Source organism: Neltuma alba, unplaced genomic scaffold (assembly GCF_004799145.2).
Source record: "Neltuma alba isolate B1F8T4 unplaced genomic scaffold, ASM479914v2 tig00010901_pilon, whole genome shotgun sequence".
Classification (NCBI taxonomy): domain Eukaryota; kingdom Viridiplantae; phylum Streptophyta; class Magnoliopsida; order Fabales; family Fabaceae; genus Neltuma; species Neltuma alba.
This window is the reverse complement of record NW_021635684.1, coordinates 1,103,967-1,127,234: the sequence shown is the minus strand read 5'-3', so window position 1 is coordinate 1,127,234 and position 23,268 is coordinate 1,103,967. Positions and strand designations below refer to the sequence as shown.

The 23,268-nt window shown below is 34.0% G+C and overlaps 1 protein-coding gene across 1 annotated transcript in view; it reads right to left on the bottom strand.

Annotated features, from left to right (window-relative positions):
- Positions 1–23,268, bottom strand: part of LOC114759811 (vinorine synthase-like) — a 63,420-nt gene that overhangs the window by 3,260 nt on the left and 36,892 nt on the right. Inside the window, exon 3 of the mRNA XM_028949060.1 lies at positions 1,103–1,510. Coding sequence (XP_028804893.1) covers positions 1,103–1,510 — 408 coding nt within the window. The remainder of the gene's footprint in view (positions 1–1,102; positions 1,511–23,268) is intronic.

Genomic DNA, 23,268 nt, shown 5'->3' with positions numbered 1-23,268 from the left:
TTAAATGAGTCCACTTGATTAGGAATTCTATTTGAAATGTATTGAGTACGATGTTTAATTCTGCATTGGTTTATTTTGATTTTGCTGTTAAATAATCCATCACATAACAACAGGATACACAATTTATAGGCCTTATTCAACTCTCAACGATTTCCCATGTTTGTAGCATAATAATGTAACACTTAATAATTTCACTATTTACATAGGTTAAATGAGTTATTTAATTAGAAATTATGTTTAAACTCATCAATGCGTTTTAATTAAAATATTACATTATCCAAGCATTTAAATGGATTTATATGCATTTCAGTTAGGATCTCATTATTTTGTTAGGATTTTGTGTTATTGGAGTCTGAATGTCTAGATTATGTGCATTAGTTTATTAGATTAGTGGACTTGAAATTCTGCCTATACATTTAAAAAAAACTAAATCACAATTACAAATATTTACAAATCACAATCATTTGAAAGGATCAAGCACTATACATTAGACCATCTAAAACGTGGAGTCGACCATGGATTATGTATAGTCAAATCATAAAACTATCCGTATTTCTTGTAATCCTGATTTCACTGTGATGATACACTGATAGATGCAGGCCTTCTCTCATAGCCAACCAAGTAACTATATTATAGAAAATGTGTAATGCACCCTTCATTACCTGTATGTATTTTGTGATTATAGTTGCTGTAAGAAAATTAGAGGAAAAACTGACATTCTTAAATGGCATGATCAGTAGTGCATTAAAATTCAAAAATATTTGAAAGCATTTTTTATTATTGGAGATCAACATCGATTGTGGTTGCACTCTACAAAAACTAAAACACACACAAGATTCACCCAAGCTAAGATACTCATCAAAAAGTAGAGAGAGAGACACCAGCAAGAGTGCCACTATCTCTCCATGTCCCATATCACCAAAATTGCTCTCAACAAAACACCACAGTCGTAAATCAATGCTTTTCAAACTAATATAGCTCTCAGCAAACTCATTGCAATATCCTTGGGGAAAGATCAATTAGATGTGTCAATTTATGTGCGTAGAGAGACTTGCACTAAGAAAATCAAAAGAAAAGAAATAGGATAAATAGTTTTACTCACAATATTGACCGAGGGGAAGAAATCCGGTTCAACCTCTTCTTTCTTTTCCTCAGATACGACCCAATCATCCATTCTCTCCTTAACCATATAGCCAGCGAGCCCAAGCCACAAGATATTTACGAAGGTGAGAGAGAGAGAGAGAACATGAATGGAGTTGTCGCCATCGAGAGATAGGGAGGCAGTGACACCGAGAAGGATAGAGACACAACAATCTAGGAAGCTTTGACGCTTGGGTGAAAGAAGAGGGAAACATCGAGTACGGTGGAACGTTGACGTCATCGTCGTGCAAGCAGACAGCTCTGGGGCTGCAAGATTAGAGCTTCCCTGCGGCTGAACCTCCAAGACAAAGCGAGAAAGTTGGAAATTGCTGTCAACCGCGCCTTTAGAGGGTGAGAAAAGAGAAGCTTTCTGCTATAGTTTGAAACTGCTGTAAACCCTCTTCAGTGCAAACCATCAAGCAAACAATAACGTACAAACCCCTATCGATATAATGCTTGCCACAGTCCCTAGTGATATAAGAAGCCCGAGTCCATCCCAAAATTGGCGCTGGTAAAGAATGATATGCGTGCCATGTTGAAAGGGGAAAACGACTGCAACCTGTCTCCATCAGAACGGGTAACTGCTACAATGAAAACACGGGTAACCGTTGGAAGCACTCACACTAAGGGCCTGTTTGGTTTGAGGGGAGGGGAGGGTAGGGAAGGGGAGGGGAGGTTTTATCCTCACCATATACCAGGCTTCATATACAGATAGAACATCTGAAAAAATATAGGCTCTGATACCAATAATGACTTTCGGGCATACCTGGAGTGTCTCAAGCCTCTTCAGATAGCCACACAGGGGTCCGATTATGGTAGGAACTCAGATCTTGATACACAGCAAATACACTAAGGGGAAGATGAAGAACAGAGAACGGAGGGAGGAGTCTGGAGAAAAAGAAAAACGTTGTCGCACAACTGATCCTTCAATTACGAATTTAACTTCATGTTTTTGAAAATGAAAAACTGCCTCCTCCGTAACTGCCTCCTCTGTCCAACCTTTCCCTCCTTTTTGCAAATTATATAAAAAGGAAAAAATTGCAGTTAGAGACCCACAAGTTTTGCTATTCATATCAGGACCCCAAATGTCAATAGGCTTGGGTCCAATCCACCAAGGATGGACTAACTCATTTTCTTACAGGATAGAAAAATAAAATTGGAGCGTGAGCTACAGGAGCAAGCTAATTCATGAAAGACATCTTAAAAGTTCCAAGGTTTTGGGGTGTTGGAGAAGATGGCTTTATGGCTTGTTTGGACACCAATTCAACCTTCATCTTTTGTGGCTTGATAAAACTTGTTTGAGTTTTGCAATGGCACAAAATCTCAGTGCACCAACCCTTCAATTAATAAGCATCCTGAAATATCAATATATAGTTAGAGTGCCATTGGTCTTATGATCTAGTGGCATGAAAGCTCCCCTATAAATAGGAGATTGTGGGTCCAGTCTCACTTATAACCTTATGCCGTGCCAATTTAATTTTTAAAAAAAAAAAAGTAGTTAGAGTGTGTACTCAATATGCATATCTTCTTCTTCTTTTTTGCCAGAGAGTACTCAATATGCATATCAATGTCAATGACATTGCGAAATTCAAACTTTTACAAAGACAACTATAACGTCATTAATTAGAGTACTAAATCTGTTGTTAATAGATAGATAGAGTTATCTCAGTACGTACTATAACCCCTTCTTGAATTATGAAATATCATTAATGTCATTTGAGATAAGTAGAAAAAAAGGAAAAGGACTACTATACCACGTTTGTTATTACCTTCCCCTACCACCTTTCTACCAATCATTTTCTTGTATGCTCTCTCCTATACTCTTTCCTTATATACCCGAAACCAAGAATCACATCTATGAATGACACAATCAAATACTATTCTTTTATTACCTGCACTTTAAATATGCATATCCCAGGAAGTGTATCAGCTCTCCCATACCACCTTTCCATCAATCACATTCTTTTATGCTCTCTTCTATACTCCTCCCTTCTATATGCGAAACCAAGACTCGCATCTATTAATGGCACAATCAAATCCTCTTCTTTTATTAGTACTTTAAATATGCATATCCCAATAAGTGTGTCAGATCATAATTCATTAATTAATCCCTCCCTTACTTTATATAAAAGACAATTAACCGAATCATGTTGATAGAAAGTAGGTTAAAATTAGTTTTAGGTACTAAAATATAACTTATTTTCCAAAACACCTTTATCTATGGAAAAATGGGTGGGATAGAGAATGAATAGAAAAAGAACTAAGAGAGAATGAATGGGAAAAAGATATGAGAGAGACATGTAATTAATTGAGAGTAAAAATGAAAAAGAAATGCAATCACAAAAAAAAAAAAAAAAACTTTTAGCGATGACTGTCACTACTTGCGTGGACTTATATTTTGCCCATTGAACTAACTTGTAATCATTCCCTATATACTTGTTGAATTGGATTTGTGGTTACCTAGTCCATGTGACTAACCTCGTAGTTTATTATTATTTTCCAGGCGAGGTTTTAAATGGGTTGCATTTAAGGACTGCTATAGAGGTTTAGGCTTGCATTGCGCCTTGTAAACCCTCCTTTGTTTAGTTATTTAGTGTTGACTTTATATGTTCCCACCTAACTCTACGAAAAAAAATGTAAATATATGTCGGTTAAATTTTGCTAGAATGGCAGCTTACCCAAAATGGGGGTGAATTTGTTGACATTGAAAAATTTCAAGCTAAATTTAAATTGCAACAAGTTAAACAAGAACAAGTTAGAAGGATTTCAACAAAGAAGTTAAGAGAAGAGCAGGACATAGGTGAATTATACGGGTTTGGGCTCCTAGTTAACCTTTGTCAAGTCTCTAGAGCACTTGAGTTTTTCACTATAACATCCAAGACTGAATAGGCTTTTGTGCCTTAGTACGCTAGGCAATTTGATCACTCGCTCCCCCTTACTACTCGTAAGAGTACATTCTATAACACCCCAAATTTTAAGGCTTTGAAAAATAGGGGGTTAATATAATCTTTGGTCCCTCAAGTTTGTCCTTATTTTAGTTTTGGTCCTTGAAGAAGCAAAATGATCCAAGTTTTTTTTGGTTTATAAGGACCAATGTTAAAAATGAAAAAAAAAAAGAAGAAGTTAAGGGACCAAAACTTATAGTTTGAAATTTACGAGATCAAAATCAAAATAAGGGTAAACTTGAGGGACTAAGGTTTGAATTGACCCAAAAATAGGCTATTAAAGAAGTATCAAATTCAAAGAAATTATTTTAAGGATTAGAGCCTCAAAATTATTTTATTGGCCAACAAAAAGACTTTTTTGTGATGAAATTTTAAAGACATTAAGGAGAAAAGAAAGTATTTTGCCTAAGAAGATTTGGGGAACATTATGGAATGTTATTTTGAAAATATAAAAATTTGATAGAGAGGTTTATTTCCTAAAAAAAAACACTTAAATAATTTTAAAGCTAATTTCTAGAGATAAGGGCCTATTTTTCCTAAAAATTAAAAAAAAAGTTAGAGGTCAATTTTTGAGCCAAGATTTTTACGATAAGCATTTTGTAAGGTAAATAAGTTCATTGAGGAACAAAATCCTTATAAAGTATTAGGGATTAATTTTCAGAACTTATTTGGTAAGTTCAGCACCACTAAAAAGAGGGGTAAAAATGTAATTTCACTACCTCGAGTTCAAAAATGAAATTGAAGCCAGGGTTAAGCCAAAAACTAAAGCCAAAAATGTGCTGCCATTACTAAGAAGATTAGGCTTCACATTTTGTAAAGATTTGGCCCAATAAATGCTTAAAATTTAGGCTTATGGGATTAGCTTCCATATGTGAGAGACCAAGTTAAATAACTCTCTCCATCCACTTAACCATCTTACCTTTACTCTCATTCCTCATTTTTTATCAATAGAAGAAAAGTTTAGAGTGAGGGAGAGTTTAGACCAAGAAAAAGAAGAGGGAATGAGGAAGAACCAGAATACTCAAAATTTTACATGCAAACTTGAATCTAGATAGAAGTGTATCACACCTTACTTTTATACCACATATTATCTTAAATGGAACCATTTTGGATCATTTGTTATGGCCTTAAGTTGGAAAAAGTTGAACTTTAAAATTTCTTAAATTCGAATTACTATTCATTGTAACCCTTACAAAGGCCAAATTTTGAAAATTCATAATTACTTTTAGAAAAATCAAAACAAGATGGTTCCTAGTTTTATGGAAAGCTCTTGACATGCTCTATAAAGAAAAATTACTAATTGGCATCCAGAACTTATGCATCAATCCTAGATTTCATTCAAAGTGGTACTATTTATTTAGTCTTTTTCAAATTTTCAGGATTTATGCCTAATTTTGGAAGGGTATAACTTTCTGTGCAAAACTCTAAATTTGATGAAATATCACTTGTTTTAAATCTAAAAATATGATCTATAAAACTACCAAGTTTCAATTCAAAATTCAACATATTGCACAAAATTTTGTTGGTCAAATTTGGCCCTTAAAAAGTCAACTTTCATCCCTTTTTCATACACTTCTTGGTTTCTCTTTTCTTTTCCTTTCACATAACATTCCTAATCATATGACACATACTTAAATATGATTCCTTAATCAATTGCTCACATATAAGCATCCCCAATCTTTAATACAATGTTCCAACATAATTCATAAATATATATAGCAATACATAACAATGTGTAATAATTACAAAGCATAACTTCAATAACATTAAGCTCAATCATCCTCCAAAATAAATCCCTTTCCTTTCTCCTTACTTGATCCAACCCCTAGTGGGTGAATAGTGGATTATAAAGAAATGAGATTTCATAGAAATCTTAGTGGGAATGAATCATAATCATTTTGTTGATCAAGTTTTGCATAATACATTACGTTACAATACTCGAGAACATTTTCAAGTCACATGTCATGCGTTATGCTATGAGATAAAACAAGCTCATAATCATGTTGGCATATCATTATGCATGTGGCCAAAGCATATCAATTATCATAAAATCGACCATTACCATAACATAATTCAATCAACATAAAAACAAGCAACATAAACACATTAAGCAAGCAAGATAAACAATCAAATTATAGATTCAATGCTATCTCTTATACTTGAACCAATTCGGTTTCTTGAAGGTTTAGTGTTCTCCTTGGTTCTTCTCCATAAAGCCTATTAATTCAAGCATAATTACAAGCTACATTAACAACCATTCAAGTTTGAACACAAACACTTAGCCTTAAACCTTATTAAATCCCCCTTTTCTTTGATTTTTGACATAATTATTCCTCTTTTGATTCCAATAATCTCTTAGCTCACTCTTATATAATTTTTTATGTAAAATCCAAATATCTATTTAGATTTATCAAAATCACACTCATTTCCTTTCAATTAGACTTGGCCGAATAGGGGGTATTATGTTCTAAAATTTTTATTTTTGATTCCAATGATTTTAAAAACTTTTTCTTGGTGTTTCCCTACACCAAAAACACATTTTAAACTCATTAGAATCATCAAATTACATTGAAACAAACTCCTACACCAAGAACACAAGGTGGCCGAATTGTATACATAAAACCCCTAACTTGGTTTTCTTCCAAAAATCCATTCAAACATCACTTAAACATGATAATTCTAACTCATTTTCAAGGCTTCTATCCTTCCCTAAGTCGTGCTTCACTTGACCGAATTAGATAGCATAGAACCTTAAGATTATGTCATGAAATTTTAACCAAAACAAGATTGAATCTTAACCAAAACAAAGCTCAAACATACCCTGATGAATCCTTGACTAAAGCTTGGTATTTCCTCCCTCAATTGCACTAATTAAGACTCATTTTCAGGTTCAAGAAATCAATTTGGCAGCACCTCCCCAAGGTTTTCCAATTTAACAGAATTTTGAATATTTTAGGGGGTATTTATAGAGCAAAAATCTGACCTCTCCCCTCTTCCATTTAGACGTGTGATTTGGCCACCTAAGAGGCCACTTGGCTATAATCAAATACTCCAAATTTTCTGATCATGTCATGTGTAAAATTCTAAGAATATTCCATTGATTTTTATATGAAAATTGGGCTTAAATCTATTTAAATATTGGGCCATGGACTTGCACAAATTTTTAGGCTTTCTTGGCCCAATGTGGGGCCCACTTTTGGGCTAAAATGGTCCAAAAAGGATGGCCTACCATTTAAATATTAATTCCAACCAATATGGAAGTTTATCGGTTACTATTCACTTGCAACTTTTCATAATTTTTCTAGGCCTCCAAAATCACATTTTTCTTCATAAAAAAAATCCTATTTTAATATACAAATACAATATGGAAAATTTTACAATTTTTCTCCACCTTTAACTATTTATTTTGAATTTCCTCCGAATAGGACCTTATCGTTAAGCCTTTTGGAAATAAATTCCATAAAATTAATTCCCATACTTTTAGGGCTTGAAACCAGTTTTATAAATTCAATCAAATATTTAGATAATTATTCTATATTTTTTTTGGAATTATTGAGGCCTCTAAATATTTAAAATAATTGTTTTTCTCCAATTTCCACTATTTTTTTTTGAAAAATCTCTGTTTTTGAGAAATTCCATAATAAACTATTTTCATACCATTTTGACCTTTAGGGCCTCTATTGAAGTTTCAAAACCTCTAATTTACCTTTTTACCATTGATTTGACCAGTTTTACTGTATTAATTCATGTCCAATTATATGTTTTTAGAGGAATTAGTTGGTTTAAAATGCATGTTTTGATGTGAATTGTAGTAATCTATAATTGTAGATTTAAATTCTCATTAAGCACTTTGTAGGGGCAAAACTATCAAATTGTGCATCATTTTAATTAATCATCATTTACAAAATTGATTTGGATAATACAAGTACTTAAATTGATTTTTAGGTGAAGGGTCAAGCGAAAAATATCTCCAAAGGACCTAAGTTCTAGGAAATTGCAGTTAAGGCCCAACAAATTGCAGGAATTCCAGAAAAGGCCCAACTAAATGCAGCTGTTCGTTTTGACCATTTAGTCGAGATGAAATGTATGTTTGGTCACGATAAAAAAGATGCTAACACAGAATCATGTTTTAAACCTCAAATTACAATTTTGGGAAGAATATACCATAAGAGCCAACCGCCATTCGCCATTCAGACACTCCCATTTTCGTCTTCTAGGGTTCTTCAAGGGTTTTTTGGGATTCTACTATTGATTCCCACCAATTTTCACCTCTTTCCCACATCATTCCATCAGTTTTCTACATCATCAATCATCCACCTTCATTTGTTATGGCTGGTGCTGTGATTTCAGAGCTTGGAGGAGCTATTTCTGAGGTCATTAGAGGCTAGAACGTTTTGCCCTGAGGAGTTTTAATGAGGGCCTAAGCTTGGGACTTAATTTAGGGAGTTTTACTTCATCTTTTCCATTACTTTAATAACATTTCAGTTGTTCTTAGTTAGAAATTCTGTGTTGTTATTACAGTTAAACTTCAATATTATTATCTTGTTATTCATGCCTTGGTATTCGTTTTGTAATGAGAATTATGTATTTAGTCTTGTGAATTTGATTGGTTTCAATCCAAGTTCGGTTTTGATTAATTGTGGTACCTTGCTAGCAAAATTGGTTATTGTGTTCAAGTTGTTGTTACCATTGCATTAGTCTCACCAAGTGTTCATTCATGAAGGTTGTTAGTTTTGTTGTGAGTCTTTAGGTCAAAGGTTTCATTAACATACTAATTTACCTAAGTTTAGAAGGTTTTCTAAACTAGCTAAGATTGGTTTTAAAGTAAACTCCCAACACATTTTGAAGTAATGAAGGCTTAATCAATTCTCCAAGGAGCATATTATCAATTAAGTTTACAACTTATCCTTTTGATTGTTTTCTTCTTCACTAAAAGGAAAAAAAAGACCAAAAAGACTTTTCTACTTCCTTTTTGATTTCATTGGAATTTAATTTAGTTTTAAATCTCCTAATTTTATCTTTCTGCACGGTTTTGTCACTAAGATTGCATAGGAACAAGTCAGGCTCCTCGAAATGAACACGACCTGGATTGTGCCTCTATAGTGCATTCTTATCCGAAACTAATTGTTTTTGAGAGCCCATAACAACTAAGACTTCATCAACCATTTTTCAAGAATTTTTTGGAATTTTTTCCAAAATTTTTCATTTTGCCCTTCATGGACCAATAGTTTCAAAAATATTGATTCGAACCCTATCCAGATTTTATGTTATGCCTAGCTTCATTGGCCAATCAACCTTCCATATTGGCCCTTGACTTAATTTTTTATATCTATTGCCAGGGTTAATTTTTATAGGATGTGAAATTTCCTCCCCCATTAGATAAATTTCGTCCTCGAAATTTAAATATATCTTAAATAAAGAGCTCTGAGTAATTGCTCTTCATGTCGTCTGCCTTTTCCCCATGTTCCTTCCTCTTGTGTTGAACCTTTCCAGATCACCTTTGACCATTGAAATGGTCTTATTTTGCAGTTGCTTAATTCGTCGATCCATGATCTTTACTTTGAAAGTCAAGTTGTCTTGCAGCACGATATCTTCATATTCCAAAATGTGAGAGGGATCTGGCTGGTACTTATTCAATTAGAAACATAGAAGACATCATGTATCTGATCAAGATTAGGGGATAGGGCCAATTCATAAGCTACTGGCTTAACTTTTAACAAAATTTGGAAGGGTCTTGGGCATTAACTATTTCGCCTTAAGGGTTTGACCCATTCCGATGGTTAGCATCTCTAACCACAACCTTTAATAGCTTCCTTCTTATGTCTGCATAGCTTTTCCACCTATTTTGTGATGTTGAGAATCTTTGTCGATTCATCTTTATTTATCCTCAAGCTTGATTTATCATCCTTGAATTGTAAACTCTTCTTAGCTTAGTTCACTACAGTGGTGATCGGCACTTCCTGCCATATAAGGCTTCACACAAAGCCATCTGTATGGTGGAATAGTAACCATTATCACAAGTAACGTGTGCCGTTAATGGCTATGTTAGCACATTCAGTCATCCTTCTCTTTACCTTAAAGGTCTATTTTCTTTCTTTTACCTTCTTAGTTCACAATTAGCTTGCTTGAATGCACATTGTCTAGGAATTATAGCTTTTGGCCTGATCGACAACAATGGTATCCGTGAAAAAGTCAAAGGTACTCTCTCTGTACTAGTTAACCATTGGAAGGGACTTTTATATCTTAAACTCATCCCTGGTCATCCCGTTATCAAACCTAAAGAGGAATCACCCTCAAGGCTTAATATGTCATCTCATGCTCATACCTCGAGAGGTATCACCCTCTCAGCTTAGCATCTTCCCTTTAGGCTTGGTCTAATGTGACCTTGGGATCTACTATGCTCCATTGTAAACCTCTTCAGGATTTACTTTGACCTAGGAATATCATCCTTGTCATCCTTATTGTCGTCATCATCACCACCATTATTTGCCATATTAAGATCTCTAGGAGATCCTGGACCACAAGACTAAGTAATAAAATAAGTCACCTCCACTCCATGGATAACTTAACTGATCATTCCCCAAGATTGATCACAAGCACCAATATTGTCTTCTTAGACCTTACTTAGTACTTCTTGTCAACTTCAAAATTCTTAGCCTTTCCTTATTTCCTTAACCCTTAAGTTTAGCTACTTTAGGTCACTTTTCCTTTGTGATATCTCTTGACTCTTCAGGCACTAGCTCATTTGTAAAGCTTATTAGCTTGTCATCATGTCAATATTGATATGCCTTGCCTTAGGACTTTGTAGTCCTTACTGCCTCTTATCAATTCTAAATAATATTAGGAGAGGATGTATATTATCATGTTCTCATTACTCATCACTATACTACAGATACTGTTAAGTTCGAAGAGTCTCATTGTTTACCTTATAATACCTTCCTATTACTCTTGAACAGTTTTGCTCTCCTCAGGGTAAGATCTACTCCGTGCCTTGCCTCGGCTGCTTCCCATTATCCTCATTAGAGGATTTGCCCTTATAGGTAAATGTAGTGCTCATACTAGCATACTTGTAGTCCCCATTTCCAAATTATCGATGGAGGATATATCACTATTAACTCTATTTAGGCTATTCACTATACTCTCTATTGAGGATGGCTCGCTTAGAGAGGTACATAATTAAGTCTACGACGAAGGATCACATCCACTCTTAGAGAGATACTTCATGGCCAAGACCTTTCTTATATTCAATCTTTGCCAAAGTGCACTCCTCGATTACCATATCCCTATCAAAGGGAGCCTCTCCACTAAAATTATTTAATTCCATAGGTAGTGACCTTCATCAGTGGGGATTTCATCTCTTAGGTTCCATATTGGCCTGGGTGCTGTGGTTGCACACTCTTAAACACCTTAGGGATATAAAAGAGTACTATACAGTCGCTAACTTTATCAAATATCTTAGCATTATCAGGTTTTAGGTATCATCGAGAATTTCCTCATCCTTCATTACACATCAATTCCCAGTGCAACCCTTAACTATTACATTTTTATCTATCTTTATCCAACTCCATCCTCAAGAGGGATCTTGCCTGACACAACTTTTCTAACTTCTTTACCTTCTAACCAATCATTCATATGGTAATATATTAATTATCACATGCTAATCGCATTATATAGTAATGATTTAATCACCTTGTTGTGTCGTATCTAGCCATCATCAATTCTTTATTCAACATAATCCAAAATTTCCCTCTTAGTTTATTATTCCTTAGGAATTTCTACTACTTCTCAGGGATTTAGCAAACCTTAAACATTTTGTCCTATTACCTTGCCTCCTTCGATGTTACGTCGATTACTTAAGGTTTAAGTTATCACTCTGCTTTCTTACTAGGGCATAGACTCATATTTCTGTTAGGCCTACTACATTCTCAGTCATTTCATTGGGGTTCATGCAATAAGAAGCCTTTGATAATCAGACCCGTTTCGGCATCAACTTAATTGCAATTCTATTTCCTTTTTCTAGTGGAAGTTCATTAATCTTCTTTGTGAATTTCTCTGAACATTCCCTTATTATTGGCATTTCCTCTACTACCTCTTCTATCTCTGCCTTCACCAAGAATTTACCACGTATCCTTGGCAATCCTACCTTAACATTTCTCTGTCTAGGCCTCATTAGTGAAATTCAATCTAAACTCTAAGCAAAAGACAAGTTCCTTATGAGGGAAGATTAAATTTTTATTTTTGTAGTCAAGGAGAACATTATTAAATAAAAACCAATTCAGGCCAATTTTCGAGACGGCATACATATTAGGTTGAGAATGGTTTAGCAAGATGCATACCGGATAGCAAAATTTAAACACACACCAGAGGGTACCACTCTAATGCCAGTGGGAGTGAAAATACATAAATCGCATGGCAATATATCACAGTAAAGCCCAATTGCTTGTTATAATCGTGTAATATAAACAATGGTCGGTGCCTGAATCAAATATTGTACCCCGTGCAATTATTTATACGAATCATATCTCAAGTCACCTCGGGTGACTTACGACTTTCCTCCTTCGTCAAGGCAACACTCTCTCACAAAGTGTCCGGGTTTTCCACAATCATAGAATAATTTCTTACTTGTCGTGTATGGCCAGTTTCCATGATTTCTACTACAAGTTTCACAAATCTAGGCTTATCTAAAAAAAAAAAATGTCTGGTCCTCCTTGACACATGCTCTTCTCGAGCTATTGGAAAAATTGAAATTTCTTTTCCTCTTGCTATGGAAGCTCCCTCGGTCATCGTCCTTGCCTGAGGTTTATCGACCCTTGACATTATTCTGATACGGCCATAATGATTCTAACTACTCTCTGTGATTTAGTAGGCTTTCACCGTTTTATTGAAATTTTCAATTTACTTTGAGGCTACCTTTTCTCTCAATTCCAGTCTTAGGCCCCTAATCATTTTCTCTGTGAACCCACCATTCGTCATTCATATGTTGCAGATAGATGGGGTACCGAGATAACTTAATGTATCTGCCAATTATTCATCAAAAGGTTCATCTTCTGCTTGCTTTACAATGAGGAATTCAGCTTACTTCTAGAAGAAGGAATAATTGATCTCAGGAAATACTTCTAGAAGAATTAATCCTTGAATAATTCCCAAGAGATCGGGGTTTCATCAACTTAAAGGACTATCTCTATGTTCTTTCACCACCTATCAGCTTTCCTTCTAACTTATAAATTGCCATCTATACTTTGGTCTCAGATGGGCAATATATCCCTTTAAAGCTTTTCTCTAGTGAGTAATCTAATCTTTGGCTATTTGCACATTTAATGTGTCCTCAACAGCTAGTGGATTATGCTTGCAAAAGCGCATAATCCACTGTTGCAAATTATTTGATTCCTTTGTAGGCCTTGCCTGCTATACTATTGGTTCGTAGGTTTGGGGTTGGATTGGTTGAACTATCCCGGCTACTTTTTGCCTGGGTTATTATAACTGCACTATGGCTACTATTATTGCTGTTATCGTAGCATCCCTTTCTTCTTCCCATTGAGCTTGGGTTACTCGTAACTCTAACATCATTTTTTGTTGTTTCTTTAATCAATTCATTACTATTTGAATTAGGTCAGCCAGGGTTTGTCCTATTCTTCCTCTCCTTGTACATCACGTCTTGTCCTCACCATACTTGTTATCTCCACTTAACCTTAAAAGGAACAACATTACTATATAACCTTTACTTTTACATATAACGCTTTCACATACAAAACAACAGTGTAGTTCTATCAATTACAACCAGTCATATTAAAAGTCACTCACCTACTACAACTATCTAAGACTAGCAAGGAAAGGGAAAAGTAGAAATAACAAAATCTTCTAAGACATCCAGTATCTGCTCAAAAGTATATCTGTACACTTTGTCGTAGATAGACGGTATGGATTCCTCCTAGATCCATGTATTTGGAAGAGTAGATAGCAATGCTGCGCCCCATAAGTCTGCATCCAAGGTTTGGCTTTCCTTGTTAACTGTCGTATATAACTACCTAACCTGATAAAAGAAGTTAAGGCAAACTATAGCATACTAATCTTTATTCCTCTTGATGTACCTTCTTAGGTATTTGAATTCCTTAATTAGATCATCCATTGTATTAAACTCCTTAGGCATTGATAATGATCTCTTCTTTGGAGGTAGTATTCTACTAGGACCTACCTCACCATCAAAATTCCTTGGTCTAGGTACTGGCTGTGAACATAATGTTGACTGTATATCTGTCACTAGCTATGTACAAGACCCTACCTCACCCCTGGAATGAATGTCCTCAGTCTCATTAGGGAATTGGTAGTATCTTGATAGGGGAGCAGGATCATTGGGATTCTCTACCAAAGGGTGATACCAATCTGGGTACAGTACTCCAGGCATCCTCTGGTTAACAACTTCTATTGAGCAATTGCTTTCACAGCATGCTATACTTTCTAACTTTTGTTCTTTCCTCATAACATAGCAAACTAGACAAATGATATAAATCAAAGTTGCACAATGCAACATGCTACCATATAGTACCACACAGTGCATTACCAGCATAACATTCATCAAACAATAGTCAAAACCCTTATCCATGACAGTCCTAGCACATAATCAAGGCACTTCACACATTGCCAACACCTTTATTCACAACAACCTTAACTTATAACACATTCACCGCGAAGCATATTATAGTAAGCCAAAACCTTGCTTTAATACCAAAAATGTCCCACTTTACTTTTATACCACATATTATCTTAATTGGAACCATTTTGGATCATTTGCTATGGCCTTAAGTTAGAAAAAGGTGAACCTTAAAATTTCTTAAATTCGGGTTACTATTCATTATAACCCTTATAAAGGTCAAACTTTGAAAATTCATAATTAATTCTAAAAAATTCAAAATGAGATGATTCCAAGTTCTATGAAAATCTCTTGACATGCTCTTTAAAGGAAAATTATTCATTGGCATCTAGAACTTATGCATCAATCCCAAATTTCCTTCAAAGTGATATTGTTTATGTGGTTATTTTTTAATTTTCCAAGATTTATTCCCTACTTTGGAAGCCCATAACTTTTTGTGTAAAACTCTAAATCTGATGAAATACTTCTTGTTTTAAATCTAAAAATATGATCTATAAGTCTGTTAAGTTTCAATTCAAAATTCAACCAATTGCACAAAATTTTGTTGGTCTTCTTGACCATTAAAAAGTCAACTTTCATCCCTTTTTCACACACTTCTTGGTTTCTCTTTTCTTTTCCTTTCACATAACCTTCCCAGTCATATGACACAAACTTAAATATGATTCCTTAATCAATTGCTCACATATAAGCATCCCAATCTTTAATACAATGTTCCAACATAATTCATAAATATACATAACAATACATGACAATGTGTAATAATTGCAAAGCATAACTTCAATAACATTAAGCTCAATCATCCTCCAAAATGAAACCCTTTCCTTTCTCTTTGCTTGATCCAACCCCTAGTTGGTGAATAGTGGATTATAAAGGAATGAGATTTCATAGAAATCTCAGTAGTAATGAATCATAATTATCATGTTGATTAAGCTTTGCATAATGCATCATGTTACCATACTCCAAAACATTCTCATGTCACATGTCATGCATTATGCCATGAAATAAAACAAGCTCATAATCATGTTGGCATATCATTATGCATGTGGCCAAAGCATATCAAGTATCATAAAATCAACCATTCTCATATTAATTGTGCATTGGTTATTGCATGTGCATTTGTTTTTATTATGCATATGTGATTATATGATTGTTTATGAAATATGCATAAATTTTAAATATATACATTATAGGTTGTAAATTAAGCTCCTAAAGTGGAGAAAGAAAGGGCTAGTTACCCAAAAGTAAGTTACTACAAAGAAACAGCAAATTATTGACAGAAATTTCATCACTAATCAAAATTAGTGATGGAATTTAGTACCACATGGTAACCGCTACCTTACTGCCACTGCTTCCTATTTCTCTCATACCACTACGTCATCCTCTTATCCACGTTATCACTACAAGTTTGTGACCGCTACCTCACCACCTTCTCTCCCTCTCATACTGCCACATAATCCCCTCATCCACGTCATCATCATATGTCGGTTATTATGAGTTGCCACATCATCACTGTTTATGTCATCACCGCATCACAAGTTGAGCCAATTTTGTGAAGGAGTAGTGGTTCAAACCCAGGACTTCTTCTGTGAATTGCTAAATCCTTTGTCAGTTGAGCTACAAAATACCTGTGAAATTTTTATGCAAATATATATATATATAATATTTCTCATGGCAAGTACAAATATATATAATAAATATTATATATATAATTTAACATAGTATTATTTACTTCAATTTAATTTTTGTATTTTATTAAAAATTAACTAATTATTAATATTTTATTCAAATATTTAATAAAATATAAGTAAATTATATTTTTTATTTTTAGTTATAATATTTTTATTATTTATTTATATAATATGTTTTTGAAAAATTATCATATATTATATATTTATTTTAATAATAAATATTAAAAACAATTATTCTATTTTTATATTGTAATGTAATATGATGGATTAGTGACAAAATAGCGATAGAAATTAGTGACAAAATTTTCCTGTCACTAATTCCATCACAAAATGTTTTGTGATGTTAGTTAGTGACAAATTAATCAAAAAAATTAGTGACAGAAAGTTCCATTACTGATCCCTTTATAATAGAATCAATGACGAGTAGTGATGAAGTTCAGTGACGAATAAAGTTCCATTACTAGTCCTTTTACAAATATTAGTGATGGATTAATGATGAAATTAATAATGGAAGAAAGTTTAGTCTCTCCATTTTAGTGACAAAATTTCATTCTGTCACTAATTCATTGCAAATTTAGTGACAAAAATTTTCTATCACTAAATTATGTTACTAACTTTAATGATAGAATTTGCCACAAATTAGCCATGGATAAATTTTGTCACCAATTTCCTATTTTTGGTGGTGAGTCCCATATTACAGGCATGCTAACACTACAAAAAAAAAAAAGACTTTGGTCATCGGTGAAAGTCAACTTCTAGCGGCAACACTAGAAAGTCATTGTTGAAAGTATGATTTTTGGCACGGACAAAAATGTCACCGCTGAAAATCATCACTAAAAGTATCTTTTAGTGGTGATACAAAAAGTCACTACTGAATGTCTTTAGAGGGCATACATTTAGTGGTGACATTCTATAGTCACCGCCAAAGGACTCATTTTTAGCGGTGATATTTTTTGTTGCTGTTGAAAAGCATATTTTCAGTGGCGACTTTCTAAGGTCATTGCTAAAAGTTGATTTTCAGTTGCAATTATTAGTATCGCCAAAAGTCTTTGGGGTCTTCATTCAGCTTTAGACTTTTAATGGCAACTTTAGAAAGTCACCATTGAAGGTCAGACTTTAAGTGGTGACTTTTTAATGTTGTCGCCGAAAATATAATATGATAATATATATTTTATTTTATTATAATAATTAGAAAATTCAATCCTGCTCTATAACAAGAAGATTGGACACAAAAGAGGTGGTCACAAGTTTAAACCTTGAAGAAGACATATTTAAGCTGAAAATATTTGGGCGGTAGCATGGCATGAGATGGTAATATAGTATAACATCCTGAATTTTTAGGCTCTAAAGTACAGGAAGTAGTCTAAGAGTGGAAGGCTATTCGACTGCTTTTGGCAGAAGTTCCAGAAGTTCCTTAGACGGATGAGAAGATTCCTAAGGACTAAATTGCAAAGTAAGAATTTTTTGGAACCATGAAACAAACAAGTTAAAGACTCCAGTAAAGTCTCTGGGGCTCGAGTATGGGGATTGGAGATGATTAAGGTCCAAAGGTTGTGCTGGGAATCTCTATGAGAAGATTCCTGAGATTAAACCTAAGCAAGGACCTAATCATAAATTGAAAAGTTTCAGGAACAGAAAAGGCAATAATGAAAAGTATGCCCAAAAATTCTACAAAAATTCCATAAAAATAGGAATGAGGCCCAAAGGCTCGCATGAGCTAAAAATGATGAAAATACCGCTAGAAGGAATTTGTGGGATTCCCAGGGTTTGGCTAACTATGAATATTAGTAGAAATTAAATTATTTAAAATGCGAAGAGGGCTTAGATAATTAGAGAAAAATGAGGAATAATACTTGAGGAATTATCACAGGTTTCAAAAATAATTTTGCCTCTAGAAAGTAAAGAGATTGGCTTTAACAGAATTAAACGCCTATTTATACATTATCGGGAAAGTCAAAATAAATAGTTCATGTGTTGATTTTTGACTTGAGAAAAATTAGAGAAATTCCCCATGAAGAATCAATATTATTGGTACCTAGGGACAGATTCTTAGACTTGTGAACCGATAGAAAGTGTTAGGTCAAGTTTACCCCAAAATAAATACTATTAATTATTTTCATGAAAGAACAAGGGAAGAGCATCAATCCCTCTTTAGGCATGTTATATAATGCCATGTGAGGTTAATTGTGATGGAAAAAGGGTACCAGAATATGTCCCAGGATTGGGGGGTAAGTTAAGACTCGAAAAAGTACCCGATATGGTGCAAAATGACAAGATACATAGAGAAATACCTAGGAACTATATTTTGCACGAAGTTCCTGGTAATTTCCTCCCTATTTTAATACCAAAATGATAAAGGGAAATGAATGGAAGAATACACTTTATTAAGGGTTAAGTTTGGAAGGATGGAATTATGTAATAAAATATTGCTTATGATCACATGTAGAATTATGTATCCCTTAAGGTGGCATTTATATTAAATGAAGAGGACACCTAAGAGGGCTAGGTGTCAAGAATCAAGATGACAAGGGACACATGGCAATTAGATTAAATTGTTAGATATGATTAGGTTTGATAATGTCAAATAATAGAGCAAAAAGTTTGCATAAATTATTTACCTCACATTTTGACTAATTATCATACTTAATATCCTGTGTAGTTTCCTCAAGAAAAGAAAGGAGTTATTATGTTGAACTTTGAGTTGTGGAGAATAATCAAGAGGAAGAAGAAGAAGAGAGATTGAGAAAAGAAGAACTTCCAAGACTAAATAGAAATATAAAGATTCAAGTTCATAGATTTGATGTTAAAGATTGCTATGCTCAATCAAAAGTTTGAATGGCTCAATCAGAAGCTAAAATGCACAAACCGGAAGTTATATAATCATATATTGAATCACCCTTCATATAAACATGGAAAATAAGCTTCAGAGGTGATTTTCATGGGCATTTATCGATCACTTGATTGATCATCCACTTATCGATCAAGTAATCGATAAAACACATACTCTGTTATGCTCTGTTCTTCATTCAGCTCTGACATAAGTTCGGTATTTCTCTAATATCTCTTAAAACACAAATCCGTTTGAGGTGAAACTTAATTCAAATGAAACTAGACTCATAACACGGTTCATAGACACAAATATCAACTTCAAAGAGTTTCATATGAGGGAGATATGCTGTTCGAAACATTGAAGTAAGGATTAATGCCTTGATTCCAACCTTCAGTCACTGTGATGAAGATAACTTTGTAACTACAACGAGTTTTGGGGTGATTCTTGTTGCATTAGAAAGTAGACTCAAAGAGATTTTTGGAGATAGGTCATTTGCAAAATTTGGAGTTGAATTGGAAGAGTTATGATCACTCAAAGTTGACCTTCGTTCTGCTTGAATCAGAATTCGAATTTATTGAGGCAAAGACCAAAAGTTCTACATGATTGATTAAGCTCTCGAGCAACATGCTACTCAAACATGTTATTGAGTAAAAACACTGGAAGAAATGAGGAAATGAAAAGCCATTATTAGATGTTACTTGAGCCTAATCAAGCAACTACATACTCGATCACTTTATCGAGTTCCTGGTACTATTTCTTCAATTCTTCTCTTTTATCTTCATATGCATTATTGAGGTTTTATAACCTGTTGGATCGATCAGTAAATTATCGATCACATGATCGATAATTAGCACATCGCTTTTAAACCATGATTCTTCGATCACGAGATCGATAATCTCATTATCGATAATATGATCGATCACCGCACTTCATGTTTATCTTGTTTTTCGCATAACGTGATCGATAATTCAGTTCTTTGACTATGTAGGATTAAACCTCTTTGTCGATCACTTGATCAATCATTACTTAATCAATCACCTATTCGATTAACCTACATAGCCTGTGTTTTCACTGAATATACTTTTGCTTATTGTTTATCGATAAGGTCATCCATCATTAATTTATCGATAATGTGTTAGATCATTATTGCTTTAATATCTATTACTATAACACCTTGTTCATCGATAGCATGATCGATCAACAAGTGTTCGATCACTTGTTTGATCATTGTACAAGTTCATTTCATAACAACATTTCACAATAATTTCGAAATATTTTATCTTTTTATCTTTAAGCTTTTCTCAGCCTTCTTTTTACCTATAACTCTCTATTGAAAGGATAAGAAGGCAAACGTAACTTGAAAAAGATTATCCTTGCATAATTCATTTAAAGCTAACTGTATCCATGTTTCATCAGTTATCGATCATCTGTTCGATCATCATATGATCCATAATCTATTCGATAATTGCATATATCTGCTATATCTTTTCTTCATGTAATTAATCGATAATATGATCGATCAAAGCTTTATCGATCAAGACATCGATCAAGTAAGTTCATCTTACTTTCTGAATATCTGAATATCTGATGATTGATTCTATGTTTTCCAACTTATTGTTTCTAAGATTATCAGATACTTATCACTTGATCTGAGGAAGATTATTTTAGGTAAAGAGCCACAACAAATTGATGATGTGAAGAATCGACTTTTGTCAGAAGCTTCCAATGGCTAGTTTCAACGGTCATATTCTTCAAGCCAAACGGGAAGAAAATGCTCAATGATCAAGTACCCAACATCATCTATAAACAGAAGAGCATTCAAAACAAGAAAAAAAAAAGGAGAAGAGTCTGAGCTTACAACATCAAATGCTAAAATGATGAATCAACATATTCTCTTTTAGAGCTTTGAGAGAAAACTCCCTATCTCTGTACTTCATAGACAAAAACATATGTATTCGTAAGATAGAGAGGAGAGTTTCCCAAACGTGCTTAAGATTCATCTATCACTTCATTGAGAGAAGAAATATTCAATCTTCTTTATCATTATCAGATTGTATCCTTACAGTGTGTAAGGGGGAGTATTACCTCAGTGAGAGGTTGTTGTTGAATTAGACTGGTTAGTATAAGGATTGTAAGTGGCGACACAAGTGCCCGGATCAAACTTGTGGTTGTAGTGGTTCTCAAGTACCCGTGTTAAACTTGAGGGAGATAGTAGATTGAAAATCTCAGGGGGAGCCTGAGGACTGGACGTAGGTCGGTGAGGACGGAACCAGGATAAATCACAGTTTGCATCTTCTCTTCCCTTACTTCTTATATTTCCAGCTAAACCATTTTACTACTGTGATTATGCTTATGTTGATTCATTGTTTTTATACTCAGAATTTCTTATGAATTTTATTATATTGCGAAAAGGTTTTTAATTTTAATTAACACCCAATTCACCCCCCTCTTAGGTGATCAGCCATTCTTACATAAATGAATGGCTAAGATCAAGCCACATACACAAGATCAAGAGGTAGGATTGGAGCAAAACTTTTATAAATATCTTCCCTCCCTATTTAGGCCAAGTTTTGGCCAACATAGAGAAAGGAGAGAGAGGGGCCGAATTAAAGAGGAAGAAGGAGAAGAGAAAGAGCAAGGGAAACCAAGCAAGATCAGGCTCCAAAACAAGGTATGTTCTTGGTTTGTGATGTAGTTTTCATTACCCTTATTGTTGTTGAGCTTGGTTATGAGTTTTTATTGGATTTTAGGAAGCTTAAAACTCTAGGGTATGGTGCTGGAAGAAATTGATTGAGTGAGAAAAAGATGAAATTGATGTTATAATAATGTTTAAGGCTTGAATGAAATACGAATCAAGTGGTTTCTCGATGAGTTTGCAAGAAATCTAACTTCTCCTAACTTAGGTGAATTTCAACCAGACCTAGGGTTTTTTCTAGGATTAGATTTTGATGATTTTGACACTTCCAATGAGTTTAGAAGAAAAAATTATGCTGGGATAAAGGTGAGAAAGTAAGTTTAGAAGCACTAGAATTGAAAATAGAATTTTGCCCTAAAACCCTATAGTGATCAACCACATTGAGTTTAAGGGAACAGAGTTAGATTTTGTTTAATTTGAGCATGAAAATGAATTCTACATGCAAAATTATGGGGGAATAGCATGTGAAATTAAATTTAGAAAGATTGGAAACCAAGCTCAATAATTAGAAGTTAATGTGAAGTTAAAGAGGATTAAGTATGAATGTGTTGATTTGGATTGTGATTGAGAATGCCTTTCTAAATGTTTGATAGGAATTTAGCATTTTCAAGAGGAAAGATCCAAAGAGCAGGGAAGGGAAGCAAAGGTTAAATCTTGAAAGAGGTAGCTAGAACTTACAATTTTTATGTTAACTTGCTTTGTTGTTGTGGTTGAGCTTGATATAATATGTTGTGTTGAACTCCTTGCATTTGATGACTTGGCAATATGAAAAGTTGAGCTGTGGAGTGGCATGACAGCGTGCTCTTTTTCTATGGCATGATATTGATAATGATTATGCATGAGATGTGCATAATTATGAACATGTATGAGGTGTGCATGATAAATGTATAGCATGAGATAGCATTGCATGTTTAGCATAATTGTTATGATTCATTACTACTAAGATTTCTCCCAAAATCTCATCCTTTCCATGTTTAAATTATACTATCTAGGGCTAAAAATTCAAGTAGCAAAGGAAAGAACATAGAGTTGGCTTGAGCTTGTAACAAGAGTCTAAAGCCTAACATAATAAAAAAAAAATGACTTTCAATGACAACTTTCAATAATGACATTTAGCGTCACTACTGAAAGTCTTACTTTTAGGAGTGACCCTCAATATCGCCACTAAATGTGTGACTTTCAATGACAACTTTTCAAAGTGGCTGTTGAAAATCAACTTTTGAAAAATTAAACTTTTAGCAGTGACGCCTAACGTCACCGCTGAAAGTGACTTTCAGAGACGACTCTGAAAAGTCACCATTGAAAGTCAATTTTTAATAATG